The 22,210-nt window shown below is 35.5% G+C and overlaps 1 protein-coding gene across 2 annotated transcripts; it reads left to right on the plus strand.

Annotated features, from left to right (window-relative positions):
• The first annotated feature begins 18,890 nt into the window (after positions 1 to 18,890).
• Positions 18,891 to 22,210, plus strand: LOC140152466 (uncharacterized). Of its 2 annotated transcripts, none has more exons than XM_072174786.1 (2): positions 18,891 to 19,016; positions 20,043 to 22,210. In XM_072174786.1, the coding sequence occupies exon 2, from the start codon at positions 20,445 to 20,447 to the stop codon at positions 21,864 to 21,866; it is 1,422 nt and encodes a 473-aa protein (XP_072030887.1). In that variant the 5' UTR covers positions 18,891 to 19,016; positions 20,043 to 20,444; the 3' UTR covers positions 21,867 to 22,210. The 2 variants fall into 2 exon arrangements, with proteins under 2 accessions (XP_072030887.1, XP_072030888.1); XM_072174787.1 differs by lacking the exon at positions 18,891 to 19,016 and adding an exon at positions 19,062 to 19,144.

The following is a 22,210-nucleotide window of genomic DNA, read 5'->3' on the forward strand; positions in this document are numbered from 1 at the left end:
AGTTTGCCAGTAGAAAGTGTTAAGGATGAACACGAGACCTCATCATATTTAAAATTGTCACTGACCTTCCCAAAAGAACTAGTATTTAGAAAGGATTGACATTTGGAACGAAAAGGAGACCGACTAAGGCAACAATGACAATACATTCTAATAACTTCTAATTAGGTTTTTTTTTTAAAATAAGGGATGACTTCAAAAATCAACCGCCGGTCAATCCCCGGGGTCATGGCATAATCGGTGGCTTAACCACGTTCTTTTGTTCCGAACAATATAAACCAGGTCCAATCGCCGGCCGCTCTTCTACGGCACCGGCAATTGAGCTGCCAGTTGGGATTTGAAGCCATCCTTAACCACTAATACCCATTAAACGTGTTATATCGGGCAAATATGCACCACGTATATGAGAGTGTTTCTTTATGAAAAACAACAAATAAATTTAATTCCGTTTTTCATTTTTATATATGGCAGTTGTGCCTTACTCAAGAAATTTTCTTTGAAAGATTTCAGTTCAGGTAAAAGAACTGATTTCTAGTTCATAAATCAAAAGTATTTAGCAGTCCAATGATAAGACATAATGAATATCAGCAGCAGTGATATTGTCAACAATTGCAGGATCCAGTCTAAGTGTACTATTGCCTTTAGTGTCGGCTTTGAACCTTTCCTCCATGTCAATGTCGCTAGACTCTGTGTCCCATTTCCTACAGAATATCTTATGATATATCATACTATAACCATGATAACTACGATGATAGAATGGACCATATGGAACAAGCGCGACTGACAACTACCAGTGGTCCCAGAATACTGCACGCAATCGGAAAACTAAAAGAATTCGGCGTCGTTGAAAAGTCCGATTGCGGTGAACGGAATAATGACAACGCTGACAGATAAATCAGCAAGTGCAAGATTGACAACAAACACGTTGCTGGTGACTTTAAGCTTTATTTTAGAGCCACTGAAACTAAATGAGAATGTTACCAAAAGTACCCATTAACGCCATCAGAACAAGAAAAACGAAATAAAGAATGAAACAGCCTGGTAAGAAAAGTCTACCGAAATGTGTAAGTGCGTCATATTCGTCTGTGTGCGGAAAAACTGTGGATATCGTAGCTGTCTCCATTGGGCTATTCCAGATAAAACATGCACCCCCCCTATAGAGGGCAACGGAAATCCAGATTTTTTGGTGGTCTTTGGGGCTCGGAATTCCAGCCTATTCTACTTATGCTGTTCCAAATTCCAGCCTATTCTGCCTATGCTTGGCGCAAAATTTCCAGATTTTTCCACCGTTTTGTTAGTCTGAAGGCATAGAGGGTGTTGGAATTCCAGGTTTATTGTGTTTATCCTTGGTTGGATTTCCAGACTTTTTTGCCTCTGGTCAACAAAATTTCCAGATTTTTCCACCATTTTGTTAGTCTGAAGGCATAGAGGGTGTTGGAATTCCAGGTTTATTGTGTTTATCCTTGGTTGGATTTCCAGACTTTTTTGCCTCTGGTCAACAAAATAATCCATATTTTTGTCCATTGAGTTGCTGGAATTCCAGATGGTTTTGTTAGTAATTTGTCGGGATTTCCAGCCTTTTGTGCAAATAGATATCAGGAATTCCATTCTCTTCCAGTTCAATGCAATTTGTCATTATGTATGTGCATATGTATGTTGGGGGTGTTTTCTCCCACCCCACAAGTTGGTGGTGGGTACTGAGTTATAATCATCATGATTGACAGCCATGACAACCAACATTCTTGTTGAGTAAGCCTTAATTATTAGTAGGAAAGAAAAAGAGCAAGGTACACTAACTTGACGGAAAACAAGTCGCAGGGTGGCGAATCAGACCCCTCCCCTACTCAGTTGACAGATATTTTGTGACAAAATTTACAATTTGCATCTCCCTTTTGGTATATTTTAGACCAAAATTAACCCTAGATTGGCCCATTTAGTATTAAAATGCCAAATTGCCGCACTTTGCGCACAATCTTGGTAAAGCCATTTGAGTGGGTAGATCTGCGACAATCATGTTGCCTTGCCCACAGGACCATCAAAAGGCAAACCCGGCCATATACCAGGTATATGATATACACATTTTAGGCTATTCCAGTTGAAAGACATACACCCTGTATGGAAGACATTACTTTAGTCTCTCACACAGGGGTGTAGATTTCAAATGAAGTCACCCCCCCCCCCAAGAAAATGGTAATTGGTTGCCCTGAAAATAAGCGGTTTCTTTACTCAATTAATGAAAGTTTCCCGGGGGAAAGTTTCATTGAGTAAAGAAACAGCTTAAAACAAGTACACTACCTTAAAGGAAGGTGACCTGATATATTTGGAAAATCAAATTCTTTAAAACTTATGTATAATATAAAATGTCATCCCTTTCAAGCACTCATGCAAAAAGAACATGTATGTTTTTTGTTAATATGCCTAATTCCTAATGGAATTACGGACATTTATACAGCATGATATTGGAAGTCTACAGTGTTTTTATTAATGATAATCATCATGATTATGTAATATATTGATTTCAAGTGAAAGGCCCTATTTTTCTCATAAACATATTGAAATTAGAAGTTCCAACTCAGTGTATTTCTGAAGATATCATCAAAAAACTGCCTAATTAGTCTCAAAATATGGTATACCATATTTGAGACTAATTTGACAGTTTTTTGATGATTTCTACGAAAATATAACGATTTCGAACGCCAAATGTCAATATGTTTATGAGAAAAATATGAGCTTTCATCTGATACCAAAATCAGCATTTTGATGCTCCCAAGGTAACTGAGTGGGGGATGAGATTGTCAACCAGGTTCACAGAAAGCAAGCGCACTTCGCGAGGGTTTTATTTTCGCGGATTTCGCGAATGGAGTTCCATCCGCGAAATTAACACCTCGTGAATACTATAGTATATATAATAATGTATTACAAGTATAGGGCAAGATTAAGCATCGCGAAAATAACAATTGCAAAAATGATTCTGTAACTCCAAATCGCAAAAATAACTGTACACGAAAATTACCACTTAAACAGTAATTATAGTAGGAGCAGAGACCAAGTCAATACTATTACGTAATTGTTTGTTCATGGTACATTGCACACAAAGATAGTGCACACACACTTCCCTGCTTCCATCCATGCAGTACAAAGTGTTATCTGTTTTCAATTTACTGTGTGCTTTTAGAATATTTTTAGCAGATTTGGGTATTAAAAACAAATCAACCCATCGTGGCTTGGGGTTTTAATAACAAGTTTAATTTCCGGAATTGATTGATTTTCAATATAGGATACAAATTGAGTTTAGCGTCAGTTTTTGTTAATATTTAGTTAAGTTTTATAAAATGTTGCAAATAAAAAAAAAAAAATTAATAGTATCAAAGGCTACGAAAAAACCCTTCTCTACGGGCCCAACCGACCTGGAATTTTTTGAGAATTAAAAAAAACATTTATTTTGCTTAAATCATAGAAAATATGTTTGTAAAAATTCTTCAGATTTTGGTGATATTTTAGCGTAATTTCAAGCATGGAAATAAGAGAATCCATGTTTCAAGATAGTCTCTCTCTAGAAAAACAAGTACAAAAAACACCCGACCCTATACTTGAAGTTGAAAGGTCCGCCCGCAGAATAGGGTGGGTTTTTCTTTTTTGTCGCCAAAAATACAATAAATAACATGACACCAAAAACAGAAATTTTGACAATAATAGTTTTTTTCTGATCATTTTGACCAAAGTATCATGATATAGCGAGATTACACATAAATATAAAATTTGAAAGAGGGACTCTTTGGTTTATATTAAATGATGCTCCCCGCCTAAAAAATCCGGACATTGAGTTTTTTTGCCGCTCGTTTTGCATTTGGAAAATGTTCCATTACAAACCAAATGTCAGATGATAGGCTTCTGAGGGATAGGCCTATATGAATCCAAATATCATACTAGCTAAAACTACTGTTCTTTGAATGGAACAAAATGCAGATGTTCAATCGAAATACATCTTCTCTGATGTTATTCAAAATATAGTAATATCAAATATCATCCCTTTTATTCACGGGATGTGATTAATTAGCATATTATGAATTTGATGAGGAATTTTAATATTTATATGCCATTGGGTTTTGTGTAGGGGATGGAGGAAAAAAACTTTGATTATAATGCCATTAAAATATTAAGATACCCTGCATCTCGTTTCTACTAGGCTTTATTTAATTAACTCATTATAATTATAATTGAAGTTTTGCTTTTGTAAAACCTACAATGTTCTTAGCACATCTAAAATTCTCCTGAATGCTGGTTGAACATAAAAGGTTCAATAACACATGGAGATTAAAAAAACGTAAGTAAACAAAATCAAATCTGGTAATTTGCAAAACTTTAACCACAGAGCAGTACATGTTCGTAAACAGAACAAGATCTTGTTCATGGTTGTTTGTTTAACCATGGATAAAGATAATTATGCTCTTCAAACACATTAAAGGTTCCATGACTTGGCAAACAAATATACACACTTGTGTTTATAATACATGCAGTCTTCACAAGCTTTCACAGTCACTCCAGGCTATGTTTTGGATCGGGGGGGTCTGCTTGATCAGCAGAAGAGATATTTCTCCCATCTTCTGGTATTACAGTAAAGCTATCATTTGCTGCATATTTTGCTCAAATTTGTACTTCTTACATGATTGTAGTTGCCCAATGCTATCTGAAATACCATGTAAAGGACTAAACCTCCAAAGTAACATTTAGAGTTTTTATACAATAAAACTGGGATCCCCCAAAGCTCCACAGTTAAGCGGCTAAGTCGGTTTTTTACTTTTTACCTCATTATTTTCGCTTAGTTAAAACTGAGACTAGTAACTTGAGACTGTTGGTTTACTAGTCTCAGGTTAAAATGATCAGAAGACCCCCTTGACAGATAAAGTGTTACTAGTATACATTTCATTTCATATTCATATTTCATATTCATTTATTTCCATAAAAAACTGACATTCACAAAAACAATCAAATTAAAAATTTACAGAAAACAACACATTATGGAGGAAGAGGCTAGAAGGCCAATAAGGCCAGATATATCGCCTCCCCTAGAAATTATAAAGTTACAAATAACATTTATACAAAAAATCAATCAAACATCACATAAAAAGGAATCACTAACCAAAAGACAAGACAAGGACGGTGCTCAAAGATAATATATTAAGTATATTTTGAGATTAACATTTCTTTTAATTGATAACGGAAATGTTTAATAGATCTGGAGTTTTTCACAAAAATACCTAGTGAATTCCAAAGGATGGAGCCTTTAGTACGGATTGCGTGATCAGAAAAAACTTTTTTGTTTTTAGTCAAATTTAAGTCGTTTACATGTCTTGTCTTGTAGTTATGTACATCAGAGCGTTTGGAAAAATAATTATTAAATATAAGAGGGAGTTCATTAATAGAATACTTGTACATAAATGTACCCAAATCTAGTGTGTACATATCTTCGATAGTTAAGATGTTATAGTTTGCAAACAACGGTCCTGTATGTTCTCTGTAGTGACTGTTTGCTATCGTTCTTATAGCCCACTTTTGGAGTTTCATTAATTTACTTAAGTAAGTTTTACAGGTATCCCCCATACAAGTATTCCATAATTAAGATAGGGCATTATCAAAGTACAATAAAGGGTATGTAAAATACGTTCTGGTACATAATGTTTTAGTTTGGTCATGACACCAACATTTCTTGACACTGTTTTTGAAATACAATCTATGTGGCTTTTCCAAGTGAGACATTCATCTATTAACACACCAAGAAACTTGGTTTGTTGTACTCTTTCTAAGGTAGTGTAGTTAAGTATGATTCTCAGATCATTAATTTGTGTCATATTTGGCGTTCCTAGTATCATGTAGTTTGTTTTACTGGCATTAACAGACAATTTATTTGCTCTGAACCAATTGCTCACTTCCTCTAGTTCTTTGTTTATATGATTGACTTGCTTTTCTATGTTTTCATGTGAATATAAAATTGTTGTATCATCTGCAAAGAGGATGAAATCAAGTATATTAGATGTATTAGTTATATCATTTATATATAGTATAAATAAAAGAGGGCCGAGAATAGATCCTTGCGGAACTCCGCAAATTACATTTTCAATTCTGATGAATGGCAATTATAAGATACATATTGTTTCCTGTTACTTAAATAACTTCTGAACCAGTCTAAGACAATGCCACGAAGGCCATAGTGTTCTAGTTTGTGAAGGAGAATATTGTGATCAATTGTATCAAATGCCTTAGACAAGTCCAAAAATATTCCAACAGTCGTCTCGTTTCTCTCAACCGCGAAATTTATTTTATCTACCATTTGTTCAATAGCCATAGAGGTTGAGTGCTTTGGTCTAAAACCAAATTGTTTAGTGTTAAGGATTCCTTGAGTATCAATATAATCCATACATCTGTTAAAAACTAATCTTTCAAGAATTTTGGAAAAACATGGTAGGAGAGAAACGGGACGATAATTTGAGAAAACTTCAACATCTTGTTTTTTGAAAAGTGGTATGACCTTAGCTACTTTCATTTTATCTGGAACAATTCCGGTAGAAATAGATAAATTAAATATCATATTAAGAGGTTTGGCAATTTCTCGACTTACTTTTTTATGATTAGATTGCCAATATTGTCGTGACCACCACTCTTATTTAACTTTAACTTATCTATAATTTTGATTATATCAAGTTCAACAATTGGTTTCAGGTACATACTCCCAGATATGGTATCATTTATATAATCAAAATAATGTTTCCCTTTGTGTTGAATGGTTGAAGCAAGATTAGGACCTATATTTACAAAAAAATCATTAAATTTATTTGAGATATCTTGAGGATTGTTGATAGTATTGCCACCTTCATCTTTAAATTTACTTTGAGTCGATTGTTTTTTTTTCTTTCAATAACATCATTGATTGTTTTCCATGTTTGTTTCATATTGCATTTAGCATGCTCAAACTTAGAGAAAAAATATTTTCGTTTCGATTTTCGAAGAAGCATTTGTAACTTATTTTTATATGTCTTAAATAATTGACAATTTCTAGCATTAGGTGATTTAATATATTGTTTATACAATAAATTCTTTTTATTAATACTCTTAAGTAAACCTTTGGTGATCCATGGTGCTATTGGTTCTTTTCTTCTATTACCCGTACATTTTTTTTTTTTTTTTTAATCATCATATAAAGTATTAAAAGTATCAATAAATGTATTATAATCATCATTTGCATTATTATTGTCAAGAGTTTCGTCCCATTTAACCTCTGACAGTCGTTTTTAAACTTAGATACATTAACATCACTATGAATTCTTTTGTAAGTTGCCTTATTCGTTTTTTTTCATTTCGTTTATGTATTTCAAGATTGGTTGACAAAGTAGTTGGAAAATGGTCACTTATGTCTGTAATCAAAATTGTCGATTTGATTATATTTTCATTGGTTGTCAGAATATTGTCAATAATTGTAGCTGATGTTGGCGTAATTCTAGTTGGTTTATAAATTGTAGGCGTCAATGAACATGAGTAAAGAAGTTCAAGATAATCATGAGTGGGTCTGTGACTATCTACCTTTAGTAAATCAATGTTGAAATCACCCATTATATAAATCTGTTTTCTGTCTGATGTTAATTTTTTTTAAAGAGGGTCAAAATCCGTCATAAAGTCATTTATTGAAGTGTGAGCCCTGTATAACACACCGACTACAGCATTTTTAGAAGAATTACATTCAATTTCTATAAAACACGACTCATAATTAGAGTGGGCATGACAAAGGTCTGGCCTAAGTTTATACTTAACTTTATCAGAGATATAAAGGCACACGCCTCCTTTACCTCGTCCAATCCTGTTCATATATTCTAAATTGTAGCCAGGAAGATTATACATATTCGGAGGTGTGTCTTTCAAATGTGTTTCGGAAATACCAATAACATCGAAATCTTGATCTAGCGTATTAATACATTGTTTAAATTTAGCGAAATTTTTGGATAAGCTTCGAATATTAACATTTAACATGTTAAAGTTTCCACTACTTGCTTTCGGATCTGAACAGAACTGTGTAGGGGTAAGATATGAACAATCGTGTATATCGTCGTTTACAGTATTTACTACATCACTATAGATCTTGCTCGCCTGAATTACAATCAAATGTTAATGGATTAAATACCATGTCATTACATGTAGTAGTAATATTATGTAATCATAGTAATTTTTGACAAAAAAGAAGAACAAAATTAAAATTTTACCAAAATCGTACATTATGTCTTTTATCATCAATCTCCAAAATAGGAAAGATAAGTGGTCTATGGTAAAACCAAATTTATCGAACGTAATCAAAACAATAAAATAATTATTCGGTAGGGTCTATATTGCTTTACAAATTCTGAGTCTTGCAATTATGATTTTAGAGCCAAAGGGGTAACTATATATTATAAAATTATAAAAGGTTAGAAAGTCAGTATTAAAAGCAAGTCGGTAAGATACACCTCTACACTACAGGCTGCACTCCATAGTAGGCCCACAGCTAAAAACTACACTGACAGAAGAAAAAATTAAAAAAGAGGATAACTTTTTTATTTTTATTTTTTTCTACAATGCAAAATTGATCATTAAGAGGAGGAAGCAACCTCCACAATGTAAGTCGTGAGAACTTTGTTAAATTTGTACTTTCTCGAAATAAAATAATTATTTGGCCAAAACAACAACAACAAACAAACATTTTATTGTCCCTGTCCCTTTGAGGGATTCTGATTTTCGCCAGCTAAGAGCTGGCTATCTAATTCGGAGATCGTCTTTGTTTGATAAAGAGATTACGGCGCGGGGTACTAGCATTGGTTTGAATTACTTAGCGGACATTTTTATGGTGAAAATATATGTAAGACATGTTATTCGATTTGTAAGAAAAAGAAAGTATGTTTTGCCGTTTCAACGAATGAAAACGAGTGAGAATTTCAAAAGTTATGGTTTGAAGGAAATATGACATTAAAAGTTATATGCCAGGCCTATAATAGTTTCCACAGCATGTCAACAAAAGAACATGATAGTATCCTTGTTATCAGGCGTTCTTAGATTTACATTTTCAGACCTCCTGGAGATCAGCACAGCATGAGATGTGTGTATTGATAACATGATTAAAACCTTTATGGACGTAAAAGTCAAAGTAAAAATATCCTATATCCTGTATCGTTTTATGGATAAAAATGACTCAAAATGTAATTTATGAAATAATTGATATCTTAAACATCAGTTTTGTCTTTTCAACAGGAAAAATTTGATGTAATTTCAGGGCCTATTTTTGATATGGGTATAATTTATATACATGTAGGCCTATTGAACAATATCAGTCTTTATACATTTTATAATGTGATATGCATAAATTGCGAATTAATATATAAATTAATATAAAATTAATGTGCATGTATAAGGCAAGTAGGATGACAGTTTTTAGCCAATTAACTAAAAACTGCAGTGTATTTCTTTATATTAATAATGAGCAAGGTAGCCTAAAAGGCAGAAAAGACAAAAAAAGACAATTTGGAGTAATTAATTGAAGAGTTGACAGGAAGTTATAGGAGTTAATGTTTGTTCAATTACACGGTTGACGATGAAAATGCAATGCGAACACCACCTGGTTTGGTGGACTGTCATGAAACATGATGGATCATAAAAAAGAGTGATCCTAAAATGCCTTCCACCCAAACAAATTACAAGACCTCTTCTGCATTGAAGCTGGCTTTCCCTTTAAAAGGGAATTTTTATCTTCTTCTTTTATTTCTTGCATAAAAGTGGAAAATTAAAGTTAACACACGGTATTGGCAATATAACTTGCTTCCTCCTCTTAATGATCAATTTTGCATTGTAGAAAAAAATAAAAATAAAAAAGTTCTCCTCTTTTTTAATTTTTTTTCTGTCAGTGTAGTTTTTAGCTGTGGGCCTACTATGGAGTGCAGTAGAGGTGTATCTTACTGACTTGCTTTTAATACTGACTTTCTAACCTTTTATAATTTTATAATATATAGTTACCCCTTTGGCTCTAAAATCATAATTGCAAGACTCAGAATTTGTAAAGCTATATAGACCCTACCGAATTCTGGCCACTCGTCCTTTATATTTAAATAAAAGTCTCCCCTCCATAAAGTACCACGGGGCAATTCGCAAAATAATACCATAACACAGGTGATAAGTGTAAATGGTTGTGGAATCGAACTAGAGAAATAGCCCTCTGTCACTTAGAACTTAAAACCAACATGTCTGCCATTTCAATTGTTATCCATTCCAGATGAGTTTCCAGATGAGTAAGAAAAAATGTAATGCTAATTTATTGCACATGCTGAGGAAGCCTGATTACCTTTTTAAAATAGCTGAGTGGGAGGGTTTTCAATGAAATATTTTTCACGGCAGTGAAATGATGCCACTTGCCCCCACATCTCATATTACTATTTAGCCCTTAAACCCGGCAAAGAGTCTGCTCAGTGTAGGAATTTTTTAGCCTTTTTTATAAATATGTTTGCAATTGGCTTATAGCCGTCTCATGCTGCCAATACATATACCCGATTGGTTAATCAAACTAGCAGTTCATGATCAGGCCTAATCACAAAGTAAACATATCATCTGTATAGAAAACTATGCAGCAGGCGACTTACTTCAGAAAAAGTTCAATATAACTACATTGCATAAAACTAAGCCCATTATCTATAGTTAATTGGTCAAATGTTTATTGACTCTTGTAATAACCCATGTGTAGGCCTATAAACCTGTATAATATTGGTGTTCATAAAAGCAGGACTATGAGACAAATATCCCTGACCCTGACAAAAGCTAGCAAGAGCAAATGGCTGTGTAATTTGTTTACTTTAGTGATAAGGCATCTTGCATACATGTACAATTTTCTTCGTAGTTTATAGCCAAATTTGTTTCCTGTATGTGGCTTAATAAAAATTCCTTTAAAAAAGGAATGGGCGCCCAATGTGAGCTTGGTCGTGACGCGTGATGTGTTGAATTTCATGGTGTTTAGATTTAGATCCGTGAACTTGGTTTTTTTTAAAGACAAATTCTTGTTTGTGTAAAAACTGAAGCATCATAATGTGTAAAAGAATATTTGAATATTAACTGTAGCCTACATCATATATAACGATTCGTGATACCCAATCATGCTTCAGTTTATGTGGTTTAGCAAGCAGAGAATTTTATTTCAATTTTATATACGCCAAAATATTTTCTGAATAATAAAAATTAACACTGAATTGATGGCGGAAATTTTATGTAAAATTTACGTAGGTCCCCACTAAAGATTACTGTTTCGTCTTTATGGGAATTTTATCTTTTAATATCTGAAAGGACTTTGGGGACCTACGTGGACTTTTATTATAAATTGCAAAAATCCAGACAGTCTTACAAGAAAAATGGTAGGCTGACTAGGCTCCCTACCTTGCAGAGCATGTGCGTGCACGAAATCAATTGTGTATGTATCATAGGCCCCTCGTATTGTCTGTATGCGCCTGAGAATTCAACAATATTAATAATGGTAGCTCTATACACATTAATGTTTTTAAGCAGATAAAATTCCAAAATATGGTACGTTTTCTGTCTTTGCTTGTCACGTGGTATGTTGAAGTAATTGAAGTTGTGATTAGGGAGTGTTCATAAATACTCTGGTGGGGGGGGCTGGAAAATATGTAGGGGGTCATAAAATTTTAGGAGTTCTGAATAGGGGGTTACAAAAGTTTTGGGTGTATGAACAGGGGGGTTAAAAGATTTTCGGCGCGTAGAGGGGGGGGGGGGTGTAAACAATTTTCGCGCGCTGTGCGCGCAAATGTTCACATGTTAAACCAGAACAAAAGTACATTTGATCCAGTGTTAAAAATTGTCGTCTAAAACTTAATTTTGAGGTTTGTGTCAGTTCTTGTATGTAAGTGGTCAGCTCTTTAAATCACTAAAAGCTGCAATATCTTTGCTCTTCTTTAGTGTTGACAATTTTTACAATTATGTTTCATGTACATGTACATGTAGTACAGATTATTAATTTATTATCACTGATATATAGGCCTACATCTAAATCATGTTTGCATTACAATTGTAGGCGGAGGAAGCTTGGAGAACCGGGGTACACGCCCCCCTAATTTTTTCCATGGGGGACATCCCCTAAAAATCCTTAAAGAAGAAAAATAAAGCAATAATTGCCATGTGCAACTTTTTTTAGCACATCGAAAAGCACCATGTTTTGGGCCCAAATAGGGTAAAATTGCACAATTTTGCGCTTCGCGATCACGCGAACTGGCCCATCAATTTAATAGCAAAACACACCATTTCGGCAGTAGTGTAGACAGGGGGCGGAAGGGCCCCTGACAAAAAATGAAAGAGAAAAATGCCCCTCTGACAAAAAATGACAGAGAAAATCTGGAGGGCAAAGAAAAGGAGCAAGGAGACCCTTTTCCATGTAAATTCAACCCGATCATGGGCCAAAATAGTGTAAAATACAAAATGTTTGCACCCTGTGTGTGCACATTGTCACAATAAAGGCATTTTCATCCCATATCATGGGTGATTTATACACAATTATTGCACGCATTTTGTCCCAATAAAGCCTTTTTTTCATACATGTATGTCCAGTCTCTCTAAAAAACAAAACCGGTATATGATTTTGCAACTGCAATTTCTTTTTTCGTCCGTGCCCCCGAAATTTTATTCACCCCCCCCGACCAAGAAAACTGGCAACGCCCCTGTATTTTGGGCTAAAATAGTCTTTGTTTTTGCGCGCTTCGCCGCAACAAAAAGTCCCAGTAAACATAGGCGTAGATCCCGGGGGATGGCCCATACAATCATCCCCCCAATGTTGACGCCTGTATGTGTGTTTCAGCTCATATTTGGCCATTTTAGCCCCCAAAGTACAATTTTTTCCGCGCTTTGCACGTATTTAATCCACTTTTACATCAAATTTCATTCATTTAGCATCCAAATGGCACAAATTTTAGCGTGCTACTTTAAAACATTTCCACAATTCCACATATTTTATATCAATAACATGGGTACAATTTCGTTGCACTTGAATACAAATTTTAGTACCGGTATCATTAATGCCATTTGAATGGTAGTAGAATTGAATTAGTAGAATGGTACCCCGGTACATTATGATGGGGGGGTCAAAATAGTTTTGAACCTATATGAGGGGGGGGTCAAAAAGTTTTAGGTCCATTAAGAGGGGGGGTCAAAAAAAGTTTTGGGTTCACGAAGAGGGGGGGTTAAAAAAAATTTCGACATGAAAAAAAATATTTTCCATCCCCCCCCACCAAAGTAGGCCTATTTATGAACACTCCCTTATATGTTCAAATTTTCAAGATGGCCCCAACAAGTCAGTTGGCTGAGCGGTAAAGGCGCTGGTAATATGTCGATACTGTTTACATGATAGCGGTGCAGCGTGGGTTCGAGCCACACCTCTGCCAAAATAAATTTCCTTTTTTTTTTTAAATTTCATATTATGTTAGGGAAATGTGGCTGGGAGAATTTATGTATGACGAAGAGTGGTGTGCGTCTATAGGTTCATCCCCTGCAATGGTGATCCCCAGCTTGACTTGGGTCTTCACTCTTCATTCTAGCTGGTGCGAAGATTTTGTTTTTATAGGCCTATACATCCCGGGGGATCACTCGCTTACCAAAGTGGTATGCATGCATGCTCGTCCCAGCACCTCAAAAATGGACCCTAAATGGCGTAATCAGTGTAGAAAAATTTCACCCCTTATTAGCGTAAGGCTCTGAAAATCTTACCCCTAAAATATGGTGTAATTCGGTGTAAGAAACTAAAATTGACCCCTAAATGGCGTAAACTCTAAAACAAACCCATGGAAATTGAAAAAAGATACCCTAAACGTCGAAACTTTACCTGAAAAGCACCCTTTTTTCTTAAAACGTCGACGCCGCCACAAGGCCAAAAATCGACCCTTTTTCGACGTTTTTGGGGACGAGCATGCATACTTTGGTAAGCGAGTGACCCCCCGGGCTATACATTTTTTTAAACCAGCATCACACTCACCCCCACAGCCCACACAACGCATGCGCATCATAGTAATAGTATAGACATATGATGATATCCCTATTAAATATTTTGAGCTCAAAATGTAGAAATATACACTTTGAGCTCATCTTATAATAATAGCTATACAACAGGGCAAGGAAAGAAATAGACAGGTGTCAATTATAAAAACCTTGAATATATTTACATAAACAAAGTCAAGTAAAACGCAAGTGTGGACAACTAAGCTTGGTCGTGTCTACTCAAGAAAACTCAAGAAACTTGCAAATTTTAGAAAAGAAGTTGCATTGCGTTCGAAATACTAGCATTAATTGTGAGTCAAGTTATTTATTTTTGGTAACAATAAAAGGACATGTCGTATGTATACGGACGTTGAAACTTTAAAAAGTAACAGTCCCCAACGAATTTAGATAATTATGAGCTCTTACTTCGCTTTGATCGTCCACTCCCCAATCAGGGAATTCCCTTTTAACAAAGGAGCACCTGCATAGTACATGGTACTGCAGCAATTAGCAAGCACCCTCTGCGCGACAAGATCGCACTCGTTCTACTTGCTGTGGCTTCATGTATTTATCATGTAGCCTATTATAAATCTATTTCATTCAAATACAGGTATATATTTAATATAAAAACAACATTTGAGGATTTAGGTATTTTAGTCTCAGCTCAAACCAAAGTAAGAAAGTTTGAATTCTTATGTACCGTAAACGTTCGCCTAATGGCGCACATGGGCTCCTTTGCCTTGGGGTAAATTTCATGTACCAAGAGAGAGCTACCTCCTCTAAAAATCACAACAAGAATTAAGGGTATGTGCCCTTATTTGCTGGTGGGATTTTTGTGGGAAGGCACTTTAAGTTTGTGTCTAAAATACCAGTTATATCAAGTGGGCCCATAGCGCCATTACTAGGCGAACGTTCTACGGTATATCCATTGACAATACAACAATATTCGAGTTGTAAAGTAGGGAAAAAGATCTAGGCCTCAAGAAAGAAAGAACAGGATTAAATAAAGAATAATTAAGGACATAAAGAAAAAATTTTGCCCTAATGAATTTTTAGAAAGGGCTGAAGCAAAAATCTGAGTTTCACAATACAATCCTTTTATAGTTCGAAATGTGTGCTGCCGACAGAGTAGGCGTCCCTTTGTGTGGTTCAGTTCATGGACCTAAAGACCCAGTTTAACAAAAATGTTAAAATTATGTTACGCCAATCAAACATTTTTTAGGCCTAATATAGAAACTAGTAGGCCTACATACCACACATTGTTATTGAAAACCCGTAAGGAGAACAGTACACTACCCCGTAGTCCACTTGCCCATTGTGCATACTCTGGATATTGTATTTAAGCTTAAAACTCTGATTTAATTAATGTGTGCACAATTGATAGATTTTCACATCTGATCTTTTCAGTCACCCTACTCCCTCTCTTTGTTAGCTTCCCAAGTAGACTACTGACGTTGTCTTGCGGTTAAGATTTTTAACACGGGACTCTATGGAGAGTTAGGCCAATTTCTGGCCTAACTAAAATTGGCCATGATGTAATGCATCTTTAAATGGATCTGCCTTGTGATTGGTCGCCCATATCTCGCTATGTTTAAATCTTCTGGGCCCGCGCCATTACCATTAACTACACCGTACACAACTGTCTGTGGTATTTGCGGCGCTTTTGTGTTGACGCAAAGTTAATCTCTCATCAAACATCTAGCGCGTACTTGTGGCCGGGACTTGTGGTTAATGGACTGATAAACAAGTATGCTTGACAGTGTGTTTTAGAGAGCAAAGTCCAGGGGTAAAGTTCTGCTTACAATTCAAAGTCCATAGTCGAATTTTCGGGGTTCGCTATCAATAAACTGGTAGATTCCAAAATAAGAATTGTTCAGTATTAAAGTGAGCCATTATAATTATGCAAGATAATGTTGCATTGAATTACTTTTATTGTCACTAATCATCTGATATTTTTAACTCTTTATGACCATTTAACTATTGAATACTTTAATTTTAATAAACATCAGTATAATTTTGAGTTCAACGAAATGGGTTCATCATGACTAATAATAACATATTTTTAATAAAATTCGACTATGGCATAGTCTAGGAGAACAGCAACCCTTCACAAAAGAGAAGCTTAATTTTAGTGGTTACCTAGGATACCAACACCAGTGGCGTGCGCAAAGGGGACAGGGGGATGTGCCCCCCACTTTTGTCAAAAAGTTCGGGGAAATAATGCACCCAATCGGGGGGAAACTGGGGAATTACATGTAGTTATTAAATTTTAAAACAGTCAGAGAATCGAGACCCCTGTCCCCGACTTTGAAAACCTGCGTATGTTACTGCTTAACACATGCCTTGGTGGTGGGCCTATATTATACATGTAAAACATCATAGATGACTTTGAATAAATGCAGATAAAGCCAATATAATGAAACCTTTAGAACAATAAACACCTATACAAGCCTAAAATAACTCTAAAAACCCTAACATGGTATTCCAGACTTTTTGGTAGTCAATTGAAAAATTCCAACTTATTTGTGTAATTTTAGATACCCTCTATAGAGGGCGATGGAATTCCAGATTTTTTTGGTAAGTCAATTGAAAATTCCAACTTTTTTTAAAATTTTTAAAAACCCTCTATACCCCTCCATGGAATTCCAGACTTTTTTGCTAGTCAATTAAAAAATTCCAACTTTTTATTTGGATATTTTTAGAAACCCTCTATAGAGGGCGATGGAATTCCAGATTTTTTTGGGTAAGTCAATTGAAAATTCCAACTTTTTTTTGACAATTTTTAAAAACCCTCTATATCCCTCCATGGATTTCCAGATTTTACATGCACTAAACAGGGCCGGAAATCCAGGTTTCTTCCTCAAGTATGCTTTGGAATTCCAGACATTTTAGAAAAAAACAATTTTGCCCTCTATAGGGGGGGTGCATGTTTTATCTGGAATAGCCCATTTCTGGATATAAGAAATACACGAATGATCAGTCAATATTTGAATCGCCAAATAATACAAGTTATATCAAATGGGCAGATAAAACGTCACGCAGGGAACTTCAGCGAATAAAAGTACATTTCCCATAACACTGAAACAATGTTATGAATATTCAGTCATCATTAGAACACTTTTTTGTAACACTTATGAAACGTGGGTTGGGGTTAGGGTTAGGGTTAGTGCTTCTTGTGGCCAAGTTTGGTCGAAAAACGGTGCAAACGTCTGACACTATTACCATTTTTCGTTTCTACTAAAGAAGAAAGAAAGAAGATTTTGGAGCTTCACAGTATACCGTATGTGATGCGATCAAGCAAACTTAGTCGGAACTCGGAAATATTACATTTTCAGTTTCTTATAGGATAATATAAAGCATTTACAAAGCTGCATTTTCCAGAAAACCACATTAAAATTGAACAACCAGATCAAAAGATATGAGCAAAGAGTTTCCAAAACAACAGAAAAAAAGGAAACATTTCCTTTGTTTGGCTATATCTCAAAATCAATATTTCCGAGTTCCGACTGATTTTGCTTGATCGCATCACATATCAGGAGAATCCGCCTGATATAAAGTTTAACAGTTTTCAACTTTCGGGCTTCTTTTACGTTTATAACAGGTTTTTATTTTGTAGATATGTTTCTTTTGAATAGGCCTATGTCTTGTTTAATATGGCCACACTAAATGTGATTTTCTTGTATATTTGCTGGGGCCTAGATTGTACATAAATTATATAAATAAATACGCCCTAAATCAGCCACTGCCAATAGTCGTGACTTATGCATTTGGCTATGGTCTCATACTGCAGTTACTGTCCGTTTTCCTATACACAATACACAGTGCTCTCTCCCATTGACGCGTGACCTCTACAAATAGCCTACGTTAAAAGTATGGGGATATGCCTAGTTAACGTCGCTGTGTGAAAAATAACCGGCCAATATTAAAAGTACTCTTCTATAGTTCTAGAAAATATAGTTTATTTACAAAACCTATAGTGTTAGCTCATTTAGATGTTTGGAAATATGCTTACTTTGGTTTTTTAGTTAATGTTATAGGTAATAGTACATTGCCTAGTTAACGTCGCTGTGTGAAAAATAACCGGCCAATATTATAAGTACTCTTCTAAAATTCTAGACAATATAGGTTTGTAACATGTCCTAAATTTTTAGCTAATTTAGATGTTTGGAAATATGCGTACTTTTACGTGTTTTAGGAAGGATATGTAAACGACAGATAACACCAAAAAATATGAAGAAATTATTTCCAAACCGTGTTAAGTCTGCAAACCACCATGTTTCTCATTTTCAAGAACGCTGGTTAACAATAAGCACGTATTGTCTCATTTCGTAAACAAAGACCACACACAATTGTTCTCTAGCGCTCGCTTTATAATCATTCACCCAACTGAAAGTATAATCCCAGCTCATTGCTCCATTGTACGTGTAAAGCAGACACATATGTTGTGTGTATTTAACCAGAGAAGATATGATTTAATCAGTTGAGCCGTTTTCAATGAGTGTTATCTTGGTTTAATAGCTTTTAATGGGGTTTAAGTCCTGCAAAGGTCGAGTTGAATTCTACTGTAGACATGACTGCATCATGTGGTCTTTGGATTTTCCATGGGTAGTTTTTCGTAGATAGGCACGATACGCGCGTATCGTGTTTAGAGTGTCAAAAACATGAAAAATTGGAAAAAGGGGTAGCAAAATTGCAATAGCTAATACGCGGAAATGACATGGTGTACAGGCTACAATGGGAGTGACCCCGGATCCGACTATGATATTGACAAAGCACTCAAAGCTAGCTTTCTGTAATAGAACATGAGCTCAACTCGCTGTAGACCGAGTTTGTTTGGGTCGAGTTGGTAGATAGTACGTCAACAGTCACGGTCAACAGTCAACGAGGTACTAGTAAATAAGTGCTACGTGCATGTACAGCCAATTCACTGTGATTTACAGGCTTATGTACAGATCTTTAATACAGGAAATGGTGGAACGCACGACACGGTACGCATTAAATACGTGTAGTATAGTACTACATAACATGTACATGTACATGGAGTAGTACTCGAGATAGTGGGAAACACCTGTACCATATTTTGCGGTCTAGAGGAATTCATTCGTCTTGTTTGAGAGTAAGATATTGCTATAAAATGCATCAACAAAGAAAACTGTAGGATAATGTCGATTCAGTGAACAACCATGTTGCAATACCGTATACATGAAGTATGCGAATCGGGTACCGGTACGGTATCTTCTCTCTGGTACTGGATATACGTGTGCTATATGAAACAGAGTTACGATCACGAGGTTACGGTCAGTAAGGCCTATATTTTTATTTTTCTGTTTGTATGGATAGGCCTGCATCAGGAGGGTTCATAAGGGCAAAGTTGGGAGGCGCACTAGCGCACATGGTTATGAAGTTCTGGTTTTTATGCCCCTTATTTTCAGTAGCCTAACTTAGGTCTTACGCTAGGATTTGACAAGTGCCCATCATTTTCACCCCCCCCCCTCTCCCAAATTTGACCCTGAAAACATAAACCAGACAAAACAGCTATTGCTATAACCGTGATTTATTACTTTAGTCTGGTCTTGTTTTAAGTTCAAAGAACTTATTCAGGCACTATTTTTAGAATTTAGCATCTACCACAATTTCAAGAATTTAGCATCTACCACAGGCCTGTCGAGCTGTCCCCCAATGGTCCCATATTGCCTCTCCCCAATGGTCCCAGGAGCAAACTGCCCGTCCAAAATGACTTACGGGTGGACGGGTGGCTGGCTATAAATTGCTTTTGGAATGCATTTACAAGGCCGGGGTCGGAGTTGATGAGTATTTCATAACCATACATGTAGCTAGCAGTCAGTTTCGGGAAGAGTATGGTGTTAAATGATGTCCCAACCCGTCTCGGTGTTCAAATGGACCTCCGTGGAAATAAGCTTCACAAGAGGCTTGCTTGGGTTATCCAGGGTTGTCAAACCGAACAAATCAAATCAAGAATTAACTACACTTTCTTCTTTTTGTTTTTATTTCAGTATGATGCCGATGAACAGACGTCGACGTGAGTGGGATTATTTAATGCCTCACGTATGTAAATATTGCGGACAAAGATTCTACAACAATGTGACCCGATATTTGTCTCACAAACGACACCACGAAATGCGGATTCGTCCTTACTGGTATGACTACAAGAGCACGGTGAAATATGTACCCATTCCCAAGGTTCTAAAGACAAGAAGAACATCCCGTAAAGGAAAATTAAAGTCGCGACAGAAGGGAAGCAATGACAGAAATATGTCTATTGAACAATCCACACATTGCCAGAGGAAACGAAAAGATACGAAGAAGCCTTTAAATATCAATGTAAAGGAGTATCTATAAACACGAAACAGGAAACAAAAAAACAGCCGAATGCTAATCAGAAAAGTTGCCAACAAATGTTTCCCAAATCCCGTTACAAGAAACATTCTAAATCTTGCATTACTACAGAGAAATTAGAGAAAGAGCGGCGTTTCAAGTGTAAATTTTGTAACAAAGGCTTCACCCAGTCAAGCAGCGTGACAGTACACGAACGTATTCATACTAAAGAGACGCCTTACAAATGCAAATACTGTAACAAAGGTTTAATGTCATCAAGTTGCTTGAAAGAACATGAACGTATCCATACAAAAGAGAAGCCTTTTAAATGTAAGGTTTGTAACAAATGCTTCTCACGATCAAGTGGCTTGACAGTACATGAACGTATTCATACTAAACAAATGCCTTACAAATGCAAATATTGTAATAAAGGTTTAATATCATCAACTTGCTTGAAAACACATGAACGTATCCATACAAATGAGAAGCCTTATACTTGTAAATTTTGTAACAAAAGCTTCAGAACATGGAATAACTGGAACGATCATGAACGTATCCATACTCAAGTGAAACCTTTTGAATGTAAAGTTTGTAACAAAGGATTCACACGGTCAAATCAATTGAAAAATCACGAACGTGTTCACACTAAACAGAAGCCTTACATATGTAAATATTGTAACAAAGGTTTTCAAACACTTGGCAACATGAAAAGACATGAACGTACACATACTAAAGTGAAACCTTATAAGTGTACAGTTTGTAACAAGGACTTTACAACATCAGGTAATTTGAAAACACATGAACGAATCCACACTAAAGAGAAGCCTTTTAATTGTGCATTTTGCAACAAAGGCTTCACACAGTCAGGTGATTTGAAAACACATGAACGTGTTCATACTGGAGAGGAACCTTTTAAGTGTGAAGTTTGTAACAAAGGCTGTAAAACATCAAGTAGTTTAATAACACATAGACGTATCCATACCAAAGAGAAACCTTATAATTGTAAATATTGTGAGAAAAGATTCACAACATCAGGTTCCTTGAAAATACATGAACGTACGCATACAAATGAGAAACCGTTTGAATGTAAATTTTGTAGCAAGAGCTTTCCTAGCTCATATCAACTGAAAATGCATGTACGTACGCATACTAACGAAAAGAAATATAAATGTAGATTCTGCAACAAAAGTTTCACACAGTCAAGTCAGTTGAAAGTACATGAACGTATACATACAAAAGAGAAGCCTTATGAATGTACATTTTGTAATAGAGGCTTCGCACAATCATGTAACTTAAAAGTACATGAACGTATTCATACCAATGTTAAGCCTTACATATGTACATTTTGTAACAAAGGTTTCCCAAGATCAGACAACTTGAAAATACATGAAAGGATCCACACTAAAGAGAAGCCTTATAAATGTTCATTTTGTAACAAAGGCTGTACACAGTTGGGTGACTTGAGAAAACATGAACATATTCATACCAAAGAGAAAAACTGAATCAAAAGTTAGTGATCAAGTTCTGAACACAACATGTAAATACCTGATATATGTACTATAGTACTGTACATGTGTTTTAAGTCGCGGGTAGTCAGTATTTCAAAAAAAGGGTGTAACGTTGAATTGATGTGATGGGGATTCAATTTTATTCAATATCTATGCTGACCAACAGATCGTTTTACGGTTTCACGATTTGAATTACTATCTAATGGTCCGAGAAGGCATTGAGAAAACAGCATGCATGTGAAATGTTCCAAAGGTTAAAGATCAAGATGATTGAAGTGAATAGAACAGATACACTTTTTCATGCTTGTCTCCCTATAAACAGACCTGTACAGACGCTT

This window comes from Amphiura filiformis, chromosome 5 (assembly GCF_039555335.1).
Source record: "Amphiura filiformis chromosome 5, Afil_fr2py, whole genome shotgun sequence".
In the NCBI taxonomy this organism is placed as follows: domain Eukaryota; kingdom Metazoa; phylum Echinodermata; class Ophiuroidea; order Amphilepidida; family Amphiuridae; genus Amphiura; species Amphiura filiformis.